General features: G+C 47.4%; 1 protein-coding gene across 2 annotated transcripts; it reads right to left on the bottom strand.

The window, feature by feature from the left end:
* Positions 1-1768: 1768 nt before the first annotated feature.
* pcdh1b (protocadherin 1b) lies at positions 1769-18213 on the bottom strand. Of its 2 annotated transcripts, none has more exons than XM_030367805.1 (3): positions 17407-18213; positions 8302-9140; positions 1769-5688 (listed from the first exon to the last, which is right to left on the bottom strand). In XM_030367805.1, exons 1-3 carry the CDS (start codon positions 17459-17461, stop codon positions 3442-3444), a joined length of 3141 nt encoding a protein of 1046 aa, XP_030223665.1. In that variant the 5' UTR covers positions 17462-18213; the 3' UTR covers positions 1769-3441. The 2 variants fall into 2 exon arrangements, with proteins under 2 accessions (XP_030223665.1, XP_030223667.1); XM_030367807.1 differs by lacking the exon at positions 17407-18213 and adding an exon at positions 12093-12474.
* Between the last annotated feature and the right edge of the window lie 763 nt (positions 18214-18976).

Here is an 18976-nt window from a genome sequence, read left to right as displayed (position 1 = left end):
TACCAAGGTAGAACAAAAGCTCTATTGTGACCACGGTGCTGTACCCTGTTGCCTGTGACCGATTTATCTTACCTCCGTGTCTCCGGCGTGTTTCAACTAGCCCTGTCACACACTCTCCCACCACCTCCCCCTCCTCCCCCTGGTCCAAAGACACACATCCACCCACACACACCACTGACACCTTTTCTGTGAAATACCGGTCCAACCCCGTCTGTCCCTCACTTTAACCACAAGGAGACTAAGTACACCGACCTGATTTGATGGCACACACACACACACACACACACACACACACACGAAACCAAGCGCTAAAAACATTTCCACAGGCTAAGTAAAAAAATAAAGTTAACTTCCAAACGCTGCTTCTAATTGGCTCAAAAAGGTGGGAAGTGACGGAACCGGATGGTAATTCAAGCCAATGGGAAGAAGCAATTGGTCAGCAATGCGCGTGTGTTGCTGACCCTGTGGTTTGGTTTGCCGTGTTTGGTGTGATCTGTGTACAACATTTCTCCCTCAAAAAATCCAAAAGCAACAAAGCCCCACCCAAACAAAAAAGTTGACTCAACAGATATGCATTAGAATGGTGTTAGAAGGGGAAGGAAACTGAATCAAAGGAACAGAAAAAAAGTGTTCAACGGCGGTGAGCGGGATTCTTTGTTGCTTGGCTGATTGCAGCTACATGGAGCCATTTTGAAATTGGTGCAATTTTCTCTGATGAAAATGTAGTGAGAAAAGGTGCTAGCAGGCCGGCTCCCTGTGAAGACCTTCCACCATAATGCCTGCCTAATGCTAAGCTAGAGCAGATTCCGAACAAAAGAAAGGCCTTCAGCGGTGACATTATCCTTAAAAATCAGCCCCTTTCTTCCTGACTATACTCGATGCAGACTTGGTAGAGAAAGAATGATTATAATAAAAGGAAAACAAACACTGTTATAGAGCTATTACCAGTGGCTACTGTCATAAAACAAAACGATCAGATACAATTAATGCATTGTTTTACATTATGTTTTTTAAGCTGACCACGTTTGATTACAGCCTCCTCGTGGCTAGTCATAGTTTTGGTTGGCTGTGTGTTTCTGCTTCTGTTCAACATTACCCAGACATATAACAAACAAACCACACTGATAAAGGACACGTTTTGGCAATCAATAGCTCCTCACAGACAGACTGCATATACAAACATAAAAGCGCAACTCATACTAAGTAAGTTGCCTGGTTGGGTGGATATGATTGAGCCTTGAGTTTGGGAGCAGGGCCCTTCTAATACAGTATTCTGGTAGAATAATCTCTCTATTCTAGCGTTAGAGTTTTGTTGTGGCGATATCAGCTGGCTAAAGCTGCTAGTGGTTTGCTTCCCCAACACACAGCTAAATCTAAATAATCCTTCTAAATAAACTATAGGTCCTAGTACACTAAATACGACAACCCCATTGGTCAGACTGCTACAGATTTTGTCACCAGATAAACAGTAACAAATTTAGATACCAGCTATGCTGTTACCGTTACCAAATAGACGATAGACAGGCAGTGACAAATCCCATGGAGAACAATCGGAACCAAGAAGTATAGCATGGATGTACAAAATTGAGTTGCGGATGATTCATCAACAGCGGCATCAGGATGTGTGTCATTACTGACAGGTAGGTGGATGGTAATGGTGTGACTGCTTTGTTTTCATGACTTGCCTCTTCCTGAATGGAGCCCATGTCCCATTGCATGTCTCATCCCCCATGCCCCAGGTGAATGAACAGAGAATGTAAAGCACACGTTTGGATAACATGTTTATTGAAGTTGTCTTAGAAATCTGTGGAAAAGACACACGCGCACACACTGTACATTTTCCACTAGAATACACAGCTTTTGAACATAGCCGGGAAGACACAGTAGCATGAAAAACTGATACAATCTTTCAAAAAAAATGATTAAATGAACTGATAACTGGAGAATTGGCAGGCAAAACATTCATACACACACTCTCACTCAGACACACGTACTCAGACACTCTTACAGAGTATCTTGAATTAAACATTTCCATTAACCTTAGCCAACCCTCATGAGGACAAATCCTGACCTAGACCTGAACCACATCTGTATGGCAGGTATGCTAGCGGTAGTCATCCCTAGCTCTCTATGGCTAACAGAAACCGAACTACCTAAGGGTAATGAACTACATATGACGTCTTGTAACATTTGCAATACTGCCGGAGTACAAGTGTGTGCATTTGTTTGTACATGGTATGAAAGAATGTGTGTCTGTGCATTTTCTTTGGTACAGCATATTTCAACGATGAACACAAGTCATTAGAACACAACTGAGTGAGTACGTGAGGTATCAGCGAACAGGCGTTTTGTGTGCCAAAGCCAACACACACGAACCAAAACAGCATAATTAAACAAACAAAGGAAAAATCACAAGAACCAAAAAAATAGTTTTGTTATTCACATATGTACAATTTGCATAAGACTTCACTTTGATTGTCACCGGCTTGCTGTGCGAGGTGCGTCTCTTTATACCTGCCAATCTTCCTCTCTGATTTCACAGTAGACAACATCATCCACCTCCACAAACACCGGGCCTGTAATGTGAACGCTTGCCGCAAGAACCACAGGACTCGCATCGACCCTCATTAGGGGCTGAAGTTAACGACCCTCAGCATGTACATTAAATAGTAGCAAGGCACTATGGGTAGAGGCAGAGTCATCGCCTGGAATTGCCTCCCGTTAATTTGTGCAAACAATTGACTTTAGCCCTGGCGAATGGGGACAGCATAATTAAAAGCTATATTTCAGTTAAGCTGACAGGTGCAGTGGTGACGGATGTTGGGAAATGGCGTTAATTGTACCTATCCTTTATTCGATTGTTTGACCGTGAAACAAGCGCCCTCTTCGGCTTGGTTTATCAACGGTATAAACCTCGGGTCCCTCCCTTCGTTTTGTCTAAAGCCACAATTCAGAGACCAACTGTCTAAAGTCCAGCTGAGTTGGTCATCACAAACGGATAGCCCACATAATAAAACGCCTTTAAGATTCACAGTAGCTTTCTTATCTCAGATTAGGAGCCGCTCGACGTGGAGGGAATGCGATCGAGACCAAAACATTCTGAATGAATGAGAAGTAATGGAACTCCCAAACAGAAAAGTTTGGAATCAAACCTTTGGAAAATAAAAATCTTTAAACTCCTTCATGTCACCCAGTGGGAAAATAGTGAAACAGAACAATAAACAAATGACCAAAAAAAATAACAGACAGTTGATGATGTATTATGAATTAATAGAAGCTAACAACAGAAAAAAAAAAGTTGTGAACTCAAAATAGTGCACAGAACCAAAATAAAATGTTGATCAAAGAAGCTGAAGAGCGGTGGCTGTGAGCTATGGGACAGGACAACGGATAGACAAGGTAATCAGTGCAGTGTTGTGAGTGCCAACCAGTCCCCTGTGACTACCACACCTCATTGTTCCACGTGATGTTCCTGTTGTACCTTGTGGTGTAGTATTCGCCTACCTGTTTGCTGCTGTATTTGGGCGGGTTTGCCTTGTAGCTGTAATCCGAGTATTGGTCGGACCCCGTGGAGGTGTTGTCTCCCGTCCCCACAAAGGTGTTGGTGGCCGGGAGGTCCTGGACCGCCTGGTGCTTCTTCGAGGCCGAGGGGGACTGGGGTTGGAGCTGAATGGAGGGCAGGGGGGAGTTGGAGCGGTAGTGCCTGCCCAGATCGGGGCTTCCTGGCGGGTAATTTAGGGGCAGGTGGATCCTGGGGCTGTCGTTGACGTCTTCATTGATGAGGTTGAACTTGAGGCCCTTCTGGAGGCTTGCCTCCTCGTCCTCCTCCAGGGCCTTGGCTGGCTTAGGGGCCTTTCCCTTTTTGCTCCTTTTCCCCTTGCCGTTTTTTGGACCCTGTTTTGGTGCGAACAGGTCCTTGTTCTCTTTCTTGCCAGGCTGGTAGCCGCTCTTTGTGTCTTTCTGCAGTCGGTGCCGAATTACAACAACGGCTACGATGACAAGAATCACCCCGGCGATCCCCGTCAGGATGGCATACAGGATGTTGTTGCGTTGGCTGTGAGCGTACTCGGGGTCCCCAGCGATGTCCCTGTCTAGAGGGGTGTAGAGACTGTGCCCCACCAGAGCCTCTATGTGGGTGACATTTCCAACAGTGTCGTTGACGTATATGTGGACCAAGGCGGTGGTGTGGCGCGGAGGCTTCCCCTTATCGCTGACCCGCACCACCAGGCGATGCAGCCCGTTGTGTTTGCGGGCAAATTCCTGTGCCAGGGTGACTTCACCGCTATTGGGGGAGATGTGGAACAGGTTGTAAGGGTTGCCCCCGGTGATGCTGTAAACCAGCTCCGCATTCTGACCATAGTCCATGTCCTCTGCCTCGACCACCTCCACCAGGGCGTCTGGGGCCGTGACCGGGGGAAGGTACTTGTAGGTAGAGTTTGAGGGTTTGGTTACGTAAGGGGCGTTGTCGTTTTCATCGAGAACATTGATGGTTACCCCTACATAGGAGGAGCGAGGTGGATCTCCGGCATCGACTGCCCTGAGCCGGAAGGTGTAGGAGCTCTCCTTCTCCCGGTCGAAGGAGAGGCTGGAGAGGATTGTTCCTGTGCCGTTTTGGATGACAAATTTGCCATTGTCCGGCTCTACATACAGCTTGACTCTGGCATTCTCCCCTTCATCTGCATCAGTAACAGTTACCACTCCGACTGGGTTGAGTGGGGCCATGTTTTCAATGACCGAGAAGCTGTATCCGCTCAGCATGAACTTTGGGTCATTGTCATTGCAGTCCAGAACATTGACCACAACGGTGGCTGTGCCTGTTTTGCTTGGGACACCCTTGTCGGCTGCGGCCACGTGGAACTGGTAGCGTTGGACTTCTTCACGATCCAGCTGGTTCTTCACACGCACCTCACCAGTGTTGACATCAATCTCAAAGAGCTTGGATGAGGAGGATTCAACAATGCTGTAGCTCAGCTCTGCATTGGTGCCACTATCAGCATCAGTGGCCATCATGTCCAAGACCTTATCTCCGGGCTGGTTTCCCTCTGCAAAGTCCACCTCCAACAATGCTGGGGAAAAGTTTGGCATGTTGTCATTCATGTCTGTGACCTGGACCTTCAAAGAATTGGTACTGGACAATGCTGGATTGCCAGAATCCACAGCAACAATTTCAATCCGGTAGTCCTTGACACGCTCGTAGTCCAGCAGTGTGGTCGTCTGCAAGAAGTACTTCCTCTTTCGGTCGTTGGCCGATTCACTGGCCGGTCGAAGCTGGAACGGGACATCCCCTGCCACCACACACGTCACCACGGCGTTCTCACCCTCGTCGCGGTCGGACACCTGCACCAGGGCTACCGGCGTGCCGATGGGCATGTCCTCCGATATGTTTGCCACGCCTTCATGGTGGGTAACAAGGCCGATACCTCGGATCTCAATAGCTGGCGCGTTGTCATTGTGGTCCCTGACTCTGATGGTCACCAGGACCTTGGAGCTCTTGGCGTTGGGGCCGCGGTCCCTGGCCACGACAAAGAACTTGAGGAAGTTTTCCTCCTCACGGTCGACCTGGCCCTTGACTAAGATGACGCCAGTGGAGCGGTCGATGCGGAGCAGCCTCTGTACTGTCTCGGAGGCTTGGTGAAGGCTGTAGTCAATCTCGCCATTGGTTCCAGTGTCTGCGTCGTTGGCCCGAACCTGTAGGCAAAGGACGGAGAAGGTTATCAGTAAATGGGGTTCCTCTTAACATGCATCGCATACAAACATACATGATAGGATTGGTATTTCCACTGATATTGTGATTCACTGCTGTTGCCACGGATGATGACATAATCACCATGGAAACGTATTCAACACCTACAATGCTCCCTCCAGGCCAGGTTGGCGTACAGGCCAATGCATCACAACCTCGACGGGGTCAGTTCCATGAACCATTCAAATGTATTCCTGACACTGTGAAACGACAATAATAATGATGATAATTTAATATGATCCTCCTCATTTTGAGACTCAGTCTGGTCTGCAGGTAAGTTCATCTCCTTCCTTTTAAAGTAGGGTTGTCAAAGTAACGCGTTAATTTCGATTAATTAATCACAGAAAAAAGAACACGTGAAATAAATGAACGCAGATTAATCGCGCTTCTATAGTGCCCTTTGACCCACTGCGTCATTTGCGTTGAAACTAAATGGAGGCAGACGAGAAGATGATGCTCGGCCCCCTTGAACGGAAAATTCAAGTTTGAACAACTCCCAGACGGAACTGTAGATAGGTACATATGCAATCTCTGTAGTAAGAAATGTTCCTATCAACGGAGTTCATCAATCCTTAAATATCACCTCAACCGAAATGCAAATGATGATCTCTCTGTACAATATACTTATTTATCTCCAGATACAACGCAACATATTGGCTCAAACATATTCATTGCGGGTGTGCGTTTTTACAATACCCGGGTTAGTGTGGATGTGGCCTGAGATGCATTGAATCTTAAGGGAAATGGAAATGTTATTAATTGGATCTTAAAATGCACCGTATGGTAATGAAAGACATGTTTTAAATAAAAGAGACATTGAACTTTAAAGAAAAATTATGTAATACCTGCCATTATGTAATTGGCTAAAAAAAATGTATCGCTTGACGGCCCTATTTTGAAGTAAACTTATTAGTCTCAAGAAAAAAAATCTTTAGACTAGCAATTCATTTTCATGAATTAATAATAGATGTTAAAGTTCATGAAATTACATATTATATAGAATATAAATTATTATCTGTTTTCAAATAAGGGTGAAAGGGAGCATTTAATCTCTACCAACTGCTTGTCTTTAAAAAGCAGCACATATTTTTTTGTATTAACATCATTCACACTCAACCACTGACGCGCTTCCACTTAGTAGCAAGAGTATTACTTTTTCCACATTTGGTAGTTTCCACTTTCAATTTCTCTAATTTTTCGAAATCTTTTATGCAACACAGCCTAGCATATCCAGAATATTTTTAGATGATTTCTGAATTGATATCGTCTGAGCTGATCCCTATTGCTCAACAGATTAGCTGTGTTTGCAAGGCCTGTTGTAAAATAATGAGTTTGTTCTCTAGGGTTCACACTGTGCCACTAGTAGTGACGATAGCAGGATCTTGTTGCCATAAGGATGATAACACACCTATTGTTCATTTTAAAACCACCTGGGTGTATCAGGGAACTTTTGGCTATAAAAATGTCACTATCATACCACCAGCAACCTCTCCGCCCCTCTCCATCCATCTCTCCAACTGCTACCCCGGCAACGCTAAGATTTAATATGACCTCACCTGAGTTCCTGCATGCAAGCTAGAGGGTGTGTTGAAATGGGGAGGTGGGCTGGGGGCATTAGCTTAGGTATACATTAACCAGATATTTTGTCTTTAGCCTCGGTGGCGCTACACTATGCTGTGAATCACGAGGCGGCTACATGTCTCTGGTAACTCCCCCCACCCGAGCCAGACTGAACAGGAACAGACACAGCTTAGTCTAGAGTGCTACTCTCGACGTTTCACGGAGCTTAAGAGTATTACTGCCCTGTATGCGACTCATTCTATTTAAAAAAGAAAAAAAGAAAGAAAAGCCGCAGTTTGTTTCATTCTGCGTAATGTGCCTCTGAAAAGCAATCTTTTAAAAAGCAGCTGGAACAGTGTGACTTACGAGCGAGAGAGCAATCTGTTAGCTCGGGTCAGGTGATAGCGCTCCGTGCTCTACGGCACATCACGCGGAGAAGACGATTGACACACATTCCACTCAGCCCGCTGCTGACCCGGAGATTAGCGACGTTTAAAACCACGTCTACTCACCTTCCTTCCTCCCTCTCTTCCAAGACACTTCCTGAACCCTGGCCAAACTCCACGCTCGGCCACACAACCGCTTTAAAATTCAATACACAATTCCCCCCACCTGTCGATAATGCACTTGTGTTTTATTACCACTAGTGTTTAAAGTGACATGAGCAGGAGGCAGGGATCCATTTCCAGGCAAGGTGATGGGAAGGGGCCCTGCACCTTGACCCCATTTTGAAGAAACCAAACACTAGGAGCAGCCCACCCTCCTCCTCCCCCCTCCCCAAGAAAAAGGATGGTGTTGGTATGAGTTAAAAAATAAATGACAACATTTTTCACCTTTTCTCCTGGAGGCGCCCTCTGGACAATACAGCAAAACATAGATTGACGCACTGTTTGTGTGTGTCTACGTCCATGTGTGCATTGATTGTATGTGATCGCAGAGTTTGTTGGTGTGTTGAGTGTGTGTGAATACAGGGCATCCACGTGTGGGCGTGCACTGACCTGTAGGATCGAGTGGCCGACGGGGCTGATCTCCGACAGCTCCGCCTCATAGTGGTCTCTCTCGAACTTGGGCGGGTTGTCGTTCTGGTCGGTCACGGTGACGCGGAGCAGGGCGCTGCTCGCCCTGGGGGGCTTCCCTCCGTCCACCACGCGGATGCTCAGGTCATACGAGTCCTTCACCTCCCGGTCCAGGTTGCCCATGACGACCAGCTGTGGCAGCTTCTCCTCTGCGTCCACGGCCACCTGGAGGCTGAAGAGCTGGTCGGCGTCCGGCCCTGTGTTGAGCGAGTACTCGGCCACGCCGTTGATGCCTGAGTCCCTGTCCGTGGCCATCTGGATGGAGAACAGCGCCCCGATGTGGGTGTTCTCGGGGATGGACAGTGTGAGGATGGGGGAGGAGAACTGCGGCGTGTTGTCGTTGACGTCCAGCACCTCGATGCGCCCTTCGATCAGCCGCGGGCCCGTGCCGAAGCCCTTGTTCATGTCCGTGATGGACACCTCAAACTCCAGGTAGCATTTGTCGCCCTCGAACAGGTTGCGGCAGTCACGCAGCGTCTCGCGGTCGATGGGGACCTCCGTGGTGTAGATGTCCCCAGACTTGCTGTCCACCCTCAGGTAAGGGGAGCCCACCTCAAGCTTGTAGAGATGGCCGGTGTCTGGGAGCCCGCGGTCGGCCGCCAAGCTGGTGATCAGGCTGTTTGGGGGCTGCTCTTCAGGGAGTCGGTAGAGAATGTCGGACGAAGCCACGCCGCCCGCCAGGAGTAGCACGACCATCAGAACCGGCGCCACCACCGACCTCGGAGTCATGTCTCCACCAGAAAAGGAACCGTTTGGAGAACCTGGAGGAGGAGAAGAAGAAAAAGAGGAGGAACAGTTAGCTTTGAGGTAGTTTCGGTCAAGCTTGGTGACATCATAATGTCCACCCATTGTTTCCCACACAATGTCTTGTATTATGACAGCTGGGCCCTGGAAAGTCTAGTGCTTAGGGTGTCTGATTCCTGACCGTAAGGTTCAGAGTTTGAATTGCAATTTCCAGTCTACCTGTGGGCATCCAAGACCACAATGCCCTAACCCCGACCTGCAGATGATTGACTTCTATCTGAGTTCACTGTAAGTGCCTTTGGATAAAAGCCTGAGCTGAAATGAAAGAAATAGTAATATCTCTTCTTTTCCTACAAGGCCACGGTTGGAACACAAAAAAATAACTAAAACTACTGGAAAAATAAAACAATAAAACAGTTTTTATACATAAAACAACAAACATGACAGGAATTTCACACACCAGGGATTTGTGAGCAAGGCATATAAATTTTAAAAACTGGTGAATTTGTTGTTCCTGCAAGGCAGGTGAACAGCGATTTGCGATGACAAACGGTGTACAGGCAGCACATGATGGCTGGTCCGGGAGGGGACCCTGCCTGCCTGTCTTATGGGGTATTATTTAGAGTGCTGTAGAAGACACTGCTGTGGCCGGCTGCTCCGTCGTATGTCTGGCGTCATGTGCCAAGCGCCTCTCCTGACTGGGATCAGCGAGATCAGCGTCACTCCTAACACGCCGCTCCTTCATGTCACCGCAGGCAACATTTTTGTATCCGCTATTTCTTTATATATATATTTCTGAAGTTATGCACTTGTTTTGTATGATGATATATAAGACTAGTGTTATTGTGGTTATTATAAGCTTAGGTTGCTCTGGAAGGCTCAACGACATCAGTTGTCAACAGGTTTATTTTCCTTCAAGAGTAAAGGAAAAAAAATGGTAGTCCATCAGAATGTAATGAAAGGTGGCCTTAGCATAAAGCTGAAGACTTAAGCTGTCTTATATGAGCTACGTATGTTGTTATCTGGAATACAACCTATGTCACTTGACCCCCCTACACACACGCCATGCACACACATCGTAATTCATCACATAGATGTTTGTTGGCGTGGAAGTCTCTAACCCTCTAAGGGGAAACACAGCATGACAGTGCCGTAAATCTGCTGCTCTTCAGGAAGAGATCTCCCATTCAACCCGTGTGTGTGTGTGTGTGTGTGTGTGTGTGTGTGTGTGTGTGTGTGTGTGTGTGTGTGTGTGTGTGTGTGTGTGTGTGTGTGTGGCTTTCGACCGAACCTGCAGGTCCTCATGGTTAAAAAGCAAGGGTGTCCAGCGACTGCAAACTAGAGACTTTCACGAAATGCTTTTTAGTCCCGTTTGAAGGCTCAATACTGTTTTGAGCTACTCAGCCGGTAAATCTGCCAACTGACAATGAATAAGACTGACTAAAATGTTTGAAAGAAAAAATACCTACATCCTACGTGGGTGTGAATTATATGTAAAAGATTCTGCATTCAGAAGCGGTCAGTAGATTGCATTCTGGTAATCTCATGGCCACCCTGAAGGTAATAGTTTTGGTTATTTTAAAAACCTTCTGTCACTTAGCAATGATGGTGCATCCAGAAATGTTTAAGCAAAGCAAGGATTATTAAATGTAGACTACCCTATTTTGCAGTCATTATTGTCTGCCAGTATCGATCTATAGTGTAAGCTTTAATCAATGACGTTAAATGATCGGGTTGTAAGATGGTATTGCCACATCGGTCTTCTATCTCTTTAGGTTTAGTAATTCATTTTTAATTTGTTTCTATAAACCCTCAGGCTTTTTCATTTTCATTGCTGTATCATTTTCGCAGGATATAACATTAAAAGATGATACGTTTTAGCCGCAACCGAGATCTGTTTGTCTAAGAGTAAGAGAGACGAGCAATGTATATTATTTATGCATATTTGTCCAATAAGCTTCAGTCCACAGTCAGTTTAAATGTGGGAAAGTAAACAGATAAAAAAAAAAAAACATCAACACCATGGTGCCTTGTGCGTGTCAGGAAACTGAGCATAAAAGGAATGTATCTATCCTGTAGATTTCGGTTTGATTTTAGAATATACTCTAGCCCGTTGAAATAGCAATATTACATAGAATAACTGGCCGCATACACACAAGGTCTAGGCACTTATTGCCTGACTCAGGTTGACTACGAACCACGCACACAGACACAAATACAGTACTGAGATGAGAACTTCCGTGTGTGCATGGGTTTGGGTGTGTTTGGGTGTGTCCCATATTAATGGTAATGGCTCAGTATGTGTCTATGGGCGGCATTAGCAAGACAATGTGTTTGTAAATACGGCCGTCAGGTCATTGAGGGATCTAGGTGGGGGAGATGGCTGGCGTGGACACCAAGGTGGAGGACACATTACCATGGGCCAAGCTAACCCCAGCCCTAGCACCACTCCTATTTACCATAACGCAGTTTACTTAAGCCAGTGTTGGAACTTTCAAAAGGAGAGGTTTGTTTGTGACTTCCACTTCTATGAAACAAAGACGACAAGATGCGGAACAATATCTGAGCGGCTTTTTCTCACGGGCAGGTACAATTACAGTAACCCGTAGTTATGTGTGGTATGACGTGTGCATAATTCTTTGAATATCTGTCCGATTACGGATCCTTTATTCCGCTCAGGGACCCACACATCTCTCCTTCCTCTTTATTCACCTCTGCTTCTCATTCTCTCCCTTCCTGCTTCTTATCTGCACGCTTCCACGAGAGATCAACACACACAAAACCAGAAAAACCCTATTCTGATACACAGACAGTTTTGGTTAGCCTGCATTACTCTCCCTCAAAAACACACACAGTACACACACACACGCACACACACACACAACGCTTTGACAACTCTAGGTCAGCATGACTGTATGCGTGTCTATGCGGGTGTGTGTCATCAACGCTGTCCGACACGTTTGTCCTACCCCACGTGACGCAGTATCGCCTGATGAGTTCCACGACAGACATGCCAAGAACATGGAAATACACAACCTCTCTCCCTCTCTATTTCCCACCGACGAATCCAATTACAATCAGCCCCTGATTGAGCGAGATGAGTAGCCTGCTAGGTTTGTGTTCGCCCGAGAGAGAGCTATAGAGAGAGAGCGGGAACGAGAGAGCGAGAGAGCGAGAAAGAAAGGAAGGACAGAGAGGCAGGTTAGTGTGTAAGCTGGGAGATAGTACAAGGCTGTGATACTGGGTAGGTCAGCCCTGTTCCCCAATGGACTCGCGGCCCCGGGGTAAACAAACACACAGAGGACCGTGTTGACTCACCCAGTCTGTTCATGTCACCATGGCTGACCACATCCGGCACCACCACAAAAACCACCTTCTCTACCACCAATACAACCCACTCATCCAGTCCTACCTCCTCCATCACCATGAACCCCCCACCACCACCACTCTACCACTGGTAGTGTGGGGACTCTACCACAACCATATCCACTTCCTCTACCACAACTTCCTGCATCACCACCCCCACCCCCACCCCAATTCCTCCACCCCCACCATCACCATGATCACATTAACCACAACTGCCCCCCACCCTCTACAAGAGCCTACTACCACAGCGCCAGGTGGGTCGGAGGTTAACAACACCGCCTAAACTACAGGCCTACACTGTACACAAACAAACACACATCCTATTATGCAAGGAAAGGTACCTCCGCTAGCGGAGGTCTGTCATGCCAACGTGGAATGCAGACACACCGCATTGTTTTGTTAATTTCAAGAGCTGAGCCCACTCTCTTTGTTACAGTTAAGTTTGTGCGAAACACTGTCTCATAGGGCATTGTCTGCCAGCCTAATCTCAAAATGTAAATTAAGAGCGCGGAATGTCCTCACCCACACACAGCCTTTAAAGTTTAGTAGTGTAAAGTATTTTCTATGAAACCCACATTAAATATGGACATAAGTAAATGAACAACACATGCATGCACAGCAAACAGCGACCGATCTGAATCTGCTTTTTAGTTGTATGGAATTAACCAGCTGAAGACTTAAGTATTATTCGGTAACACAGAGCAGAAAATCCAACAAGCCATTCCTTTTGTATTTCGCGGTGTACAATGCTCAACTTCATACAAAGTAATTATGTTTCCCACAGGCATTCCAGTTATGTTCGGCACTATATCCATACAATTACACCCGAAAATAAAAATATACATTCAATGCTGATGTAATGTGAGACTGTTTGTTGCGTCCAGATTGTGTTATTATATTTTCCAGGACAATGTGTGCCCTGGGAAGCTCATTAGTTGTGTTTGGCCCCCGCTCCCAGAGGGGCCTGAATACATAAGCATGTACAGCTGCTCAGATTCTGAGACCTACTGCTTACAAGAGGTTCTGTGTCCTCACCGGTCCAAATACCTTCTTCTGAGGAAGGGAAGAGGAGAGCAGGAGAGAAAGAGCAGAATTAAGGGAGGATAGAAGTGCAAGGAGAGAGGTGTGGTGAGGGGAGATAAGAGGGAGAAATAGAGAGAGATCGGGAGCAGATCTGCGGAAGGAGAGGAAGGAAAGAAAAGGGGAGAACAAAATAATGGGAAGAGGACAGAAGGCCTGCCGGTATTTATAACCTTATCGGAGGGCCTGGTCACCAATGGGCAGCAGAGGGGGGCAATAATAGCTCACCAAGCTTGAGCTATATTGGTGACCAGACGAGGGGACCAGAGCGATGTTTGCCGTAAAAAGCAGGAGCCAGTGTTACTAGGGACATGGGAAAGGGGGCAAGGAAGGAGAAGACAGTAGAGTGGAGAAATATAAAGAGGCGAGAAGGAAAAGTCAGAAGGGGTCACGCAGAGGTAGGAAACCGCTGGTGGCAGCTGTCACCCTGCAATTGCCCGCAGTTTGTTTGTTTGTTTGTGAGTGTGTCTGTGTGTGGTCCCCTAACCCCCTCCGCACATTGAGGATTACTCTAACGATTTCATTCACAGCCTTTGTTTGGTACAGATTAGTCCAAGTAACCCCTCCCCCTCACAACCATGCACACACACACACACACACACACACACACACACACTTACTTAGACACACACCACACAAGGCCTAAACATGACTACAGTAAGGAAACCACCAACTGTTACAAGTGGTTTTTTTTTGTCTCTCAACGAAAATCTGACTGTGTGTGTGTGTGTGTGTGTGTGTGTGTGTGTGTGTGTGTGTGTGTGTGTGTGTGTGTGTGTGTGTGTGTGTGTGTGTGTGTGTGTGTGTGTGTGTGTGTGTGTTCTCTCCATGGCTCCGGGACACATTGGCTAGACACATACCAGTTCAACTTTAAGCCATTACACAGAGACCAACGCAAATACACAACACACAATTTGTCAGGTGACGAATCAGATTGGCACCATCTGTCGTTGTGGTGTGCCGACCAACTAGGCAATTGGACTAAGGGGCAGAGTCAGACAAAAATAAACAGACAGGGGACTCGACAGACAGAAAGACAGACAGTACGAAGAAACTATTGTGGCAGTTGGGTTGACTGGGGAGCTGTCAATCACAATCAGCCGTCACAGAAAACTAACGGCGGCGAGGTACAAACTGGAGGAGCTAGTCTCACCGACAGTCTCGCTGGCGCCCCATCCACCCAGTCAGCAGGTGCACCGTGCGTCTTGCTCAAGGACCCTTGGGTTGGCTTAAGAACTCAGACCTGCCTGAGCAGAGCAACCCGTAATAAACAGACAGGGATTAACCCCCGCAGCGGGGAGCCCGTGCGGGGATAGTATTAGAAGATCAAGCGTGCATCTGGCTTCACGGCTGTGTTGAATTACGCAAAGAATCTGCTCCAATTGAATAAAAAGATGTTAGGAGAAGCGGCCAGAGCGACTGGCTGAGAACGAAAAGGCTTTCCACAGACCGTGAATAGACGCACACGCACACGCAGGGCCGCAACCTTTCTGGTTTTGTCCCTCTGGCGGTCTGACGGCATTTGCTGCAAACCAAGACGAGGCCAGACTGAAGAAAACATAGACATCTATTGCAGCTTCACACTTCCAACTCAGGCCGTGAAATACAATGATTGGAGGCATGCAAGAGGGCTGAAAAACTGGGGCGACGGAGGAACTATGATCATAAAAGGGTCAGGATTATTTTCAAACCCCCCCGCCCAACAAAGACACACGAACCAACAACCATCATCATCCCCTTTTATTTTAATGACTGCATAAACAATGCTGTCCGCTCAGATCTTCCGTTTTACGCAACAAAATGTGAAGAACAGGGAGTGAGAGCTGCGCTCGTTTCGCCACTTTATCCGTGTCTGCCTGGTTAATTCGCACCGCAATGGCCACACATCGCTGTGACGGTTTGTTTTATTCGGCCAAATTGAACGGATATGCCTCCTAATGGAAGCAAGCGGGGGAGACCGCGCGCTCGGAATGAATCCAGCCCCGAAACATTAACATGGTGATGTGGGAGAGGGAGAGCAGGACCCCAGGACCCACCGGGAAGTAGGCCTACATTACAAACCCACCGTGCACACGCACACACACAAAGCAAAATACTCCTCAAAGTCGGCTGATCTAACTTGTAAATGCACATTCGATTTAAACGCACGACAGGCAGTTACACGGTGAGACAAGCATCTCTGTGGAGCGAGAAACTAAACGCAGAGTGTACGTACGGAACCCCGCCTCCCCCCCCCCCCCCCGGCATGGCGCACAGGTCACGATTGGTCAAAATAACCGATCAATCAATTTAACGAAATGGTAGAAGACGGCTATATGCAGCGCCGTCTCACTATCTCAAAACATTTATTGTAAAAGTAAATACTAGTATAACCCCTGGGCTTCCGAAGCACAATAAGCCATAGGGCCAACATGTTAGATTTGACATATTTTAAGACAGAAATGTAAAGTGGGGACTAGTTAAACAATAGACGTCTTCATAGCGTTTTGCATCCTTCTGTTTTAGGATCAGATCACACAGAGTGTAGGGATAACGGAAGGGTCCCTATAGTGAAGGCCCCTATATTGTTGAGCCGAAATAAATTGGTACTTTAAACAGAGTGTTCTTCGACATACAGCCAGTATTTCTCCCTTGCAGCGTTGCTCCTATATGTCTGTCTGCCTTTTGAAATGCAAATCCACCCCTACCGCCGCCGTGGTCCCGCGGAGGAGCAGGTTCTCCGTGTCCCCTCCCGCTGTCCCAAAGGCTTGGAGCAGGTGAGGCAGGAAAGACCGGATTCCCAGGCAATGACCCACAGGCTACATACGCACTCAGTCCTCACACATGAAGCACACACACAGCACCGTCTGTCATTTCTCAGCCCGTGAAAGTCTTCGCTTTAAGCGCCGACTGATTTTTTTTGTTTTTTTGTCGAGGGCGACTGTCTGCACACTTATTATAGTCCGAGAGCGTTTCGGTGAAACTTGAGGGCCATTCGCAGAGAGCCGGCAGCGCGGCTACAGGTGCCGTCGCCCGCGGCGGATAAATGGACCATTGTTTGGGCTGCTTTTTTACGTGTGCGTCGAAACTGGCGCTGTCGGATGTCCCTGCAGGCGAATAAAAACACACTCCCGTGCATATAGCCTAGTTAAACCCCGAAGCAAAACGCCCCAACTAGCCTACAAACCGCTGAAGTGTTTTGTTTTTTCCTTCTCCCGGACCATACAGATGGTGGGATTGTTGCACCGTTTGGCGTGGACTGCAAATGCAAGATAACACGGGCGGTGTGTGCTGTGCTAAAGGAGTTCCTTAATGTATGATCGATAGGGTAGGGTAATTCTGAGGGTAGACGATGCAAATATTCACAACACGGGTAGCCAGCAGCGATCCCCACTGAGGGGATGTGGATGTGCGGCGGGCAGACTGTATCCCAGTGTCGCCTCCCCGATAAACGGCGCTGGTTTGTGCTACCCAACAAGTGTTTTATCAATCTCCAAATGAGGAACCCATGGGTGAAGTCGTCTTATTATATTCCATTTCCAAGAATGTATTGCGAACGTATTGCAACGAAACTGTGTTTCCTATTATAAGCGACGCAATTATTATTTCTGCATTAAATATTGGCTCTATTTAATAGGCAATGCTCTGTTGCATACATTGCTTTTGAAGAATATTACGTGAGCCCCGAAAATCCTATAGTTGGATGGGGGAATTTATAATGACAACCACCAGAGATACATATTTCATGGAGCTAGGGGTCCATGCCCCCCCCTTAATGACGGACTGGTGTGTTTGCGCACCGGGTCGATAAACGGGGGATCAACTGGGCGCTGCGATTCGTGACGAAGAAGTTTGTACCTTGAAACCGGAGAGGGTAGCTCAGTATTCCAGCTAGGGAAAGTCCAACCGGCATCCAATGCTCCAGTGCTTCTCCGAAACGCCACTTCGGCCGTGCCAAAAAAAAAACACGACGCACAATTAAGGATCCACTATGTGTCGCTTGCACAGAGAAAGTCTCCTCCACACGCAAAATAAAACATCCAGCGCCCCGGACCGAAAATCCCTGCGACGATTATTCCTTCGGATTCCACCGAAGTTCCAAATCCTTTTTTCAATCTTCTCTCACTGAGTGGCGGAGAAGTCGGAGGGATTCTCCTTTAACACGCCGAAAAACGCTTGTCCGAAGGGCTGTGCCGCGGAATGACGACCGTCGTTGACGAGAGACCGGGTTGTGCGGGAGTTCCGTCCAGTCCGGTCTCACAGCATTCCGGGGGCTCGAGAGGCTACTTCACCGGGCGCCTTCTTCTGACAGCATCATCATCATCCTCCTCCTCCGGCTTGCAGGTAGAAGAGTGGAAGAACCGAGGAAAACACGCACTACAAAAAAATTAAATAATTAGAAATCACCCAATCTACGAGCAATGGCCGGTAGTGATACCAGCGATCACCCTTGGTCCTCAGACAGTCCTCTGTGCCAGTGGGCTTGGGTGCCACAAACTCTCCTCCGCGCGCTCTACGGCTCACTTGGCGCGCTGCTGTTGGTGCTGTGCGTGTGCAGAGAGAGAATGGAGTGGTTCCAAACGATTGCGCGCTCCCTTCCCCTCTCTCACTCACTCTGGTCGTTTCTCTCCCTCTCTCCCTCTCTCTCAGCGATCCCCTCCCTCTCACACACACTCACACACGCACACACTCTATTCGCTCTCTCTCGCTCTCTCGCTCTCTATACTGTCCTGTCATATACTTTAGCGGGGGGCGGGGCCAGCAAGCGACCCCAATGCCTCAAGTGTGTGTAGATATTACTTTGGTTTTTGGGAAGGGGTCCAACTTTTTTTGTTTTCCATACAACACACGATTTAAAAGCTGGACATCCTTTGGCTAGATAAGGATGTTGGAGTTGGAGGAGGAGCAGTCCTTGAGAACTGAGAAGGACCGGTCAGTTCAACGAAAATGACCAAAAGAAAGTGAACAAAAACACGGATATACTTTCATCTTAGTATACCTAAGGAAATTGAACACACCTTGGAGCTGCATGGATAATCCTTCTACTTTCTTCACACACTAGCATGTGTTCTATAAGCACGGCTATGATACACGTCTCCCTATTGCTAGTAGCCCCGATATCAAATACTCCGTCTGATATTGAATGATAGATTTGATGTTAATCTCCGGTTATCCAACTCCCCGTTTTAACTCCAGAGCAAGGCAGGGGACCAGAGCTCCGCGGCGTGTTGGGGGGCTGTCTCTCTCGTGCTTTGAGCGCCTCCCGCAGGCCGCTCGAGGTACTGCAGATAGTAGAATCCTTGCCTATGCTATTGATTTCATTAATAGGGCATCCTACCAGCATCCCTTTCAGCGGCCAGGTTACCACCTGCTCTTTTATGAAATGTTGTCAATTGCTTGAGATAATCATGTGTCCACTTACTGACTT

Source organism: Gadus morhua, chromosome 10 (assembly GCF_902167405.1).
Source record: "Gadus morhua chromosome 10, gadMor3.0, whole genome shotgun sequence".
NCBI lineage: Eukaryota > Metazoa > Chordata > Actinopteri > Gadiformes > Gadidae > Gadus > Gadus morhua.
This window is presented reverse-complemented; position numbering and strand designations above follow the sequence as displayed.

What these genes read in the sequence shown, in the direction of transcription:
- pcdh1b (XM_030367805.1), bottom strand. Translation starts at nt 17,461, where the DNA reads ATGCCGGTTGGACTTTCCCTAGCTGGAATACTGAGCTACCCTCTCCGG. An exon ending in CTACCCTCTCCGGTTTCAAG is followed by an intron (nt 9,141 to 17,406) that starts GTACAAACTTCT and finishes CTCCTCCTCCAG; the next exon opens with GTTCTCCAAACGGTTCCTTT. An exon ending in TCGGCCACTCGATCCTACAG is followed by an intron (nt 5,689 to 8,301) that starts GTCAGTGCACGC and finishes CTTTGCCTACAG; the next exon opens with GTTCGGGCCAACGACGCAGA.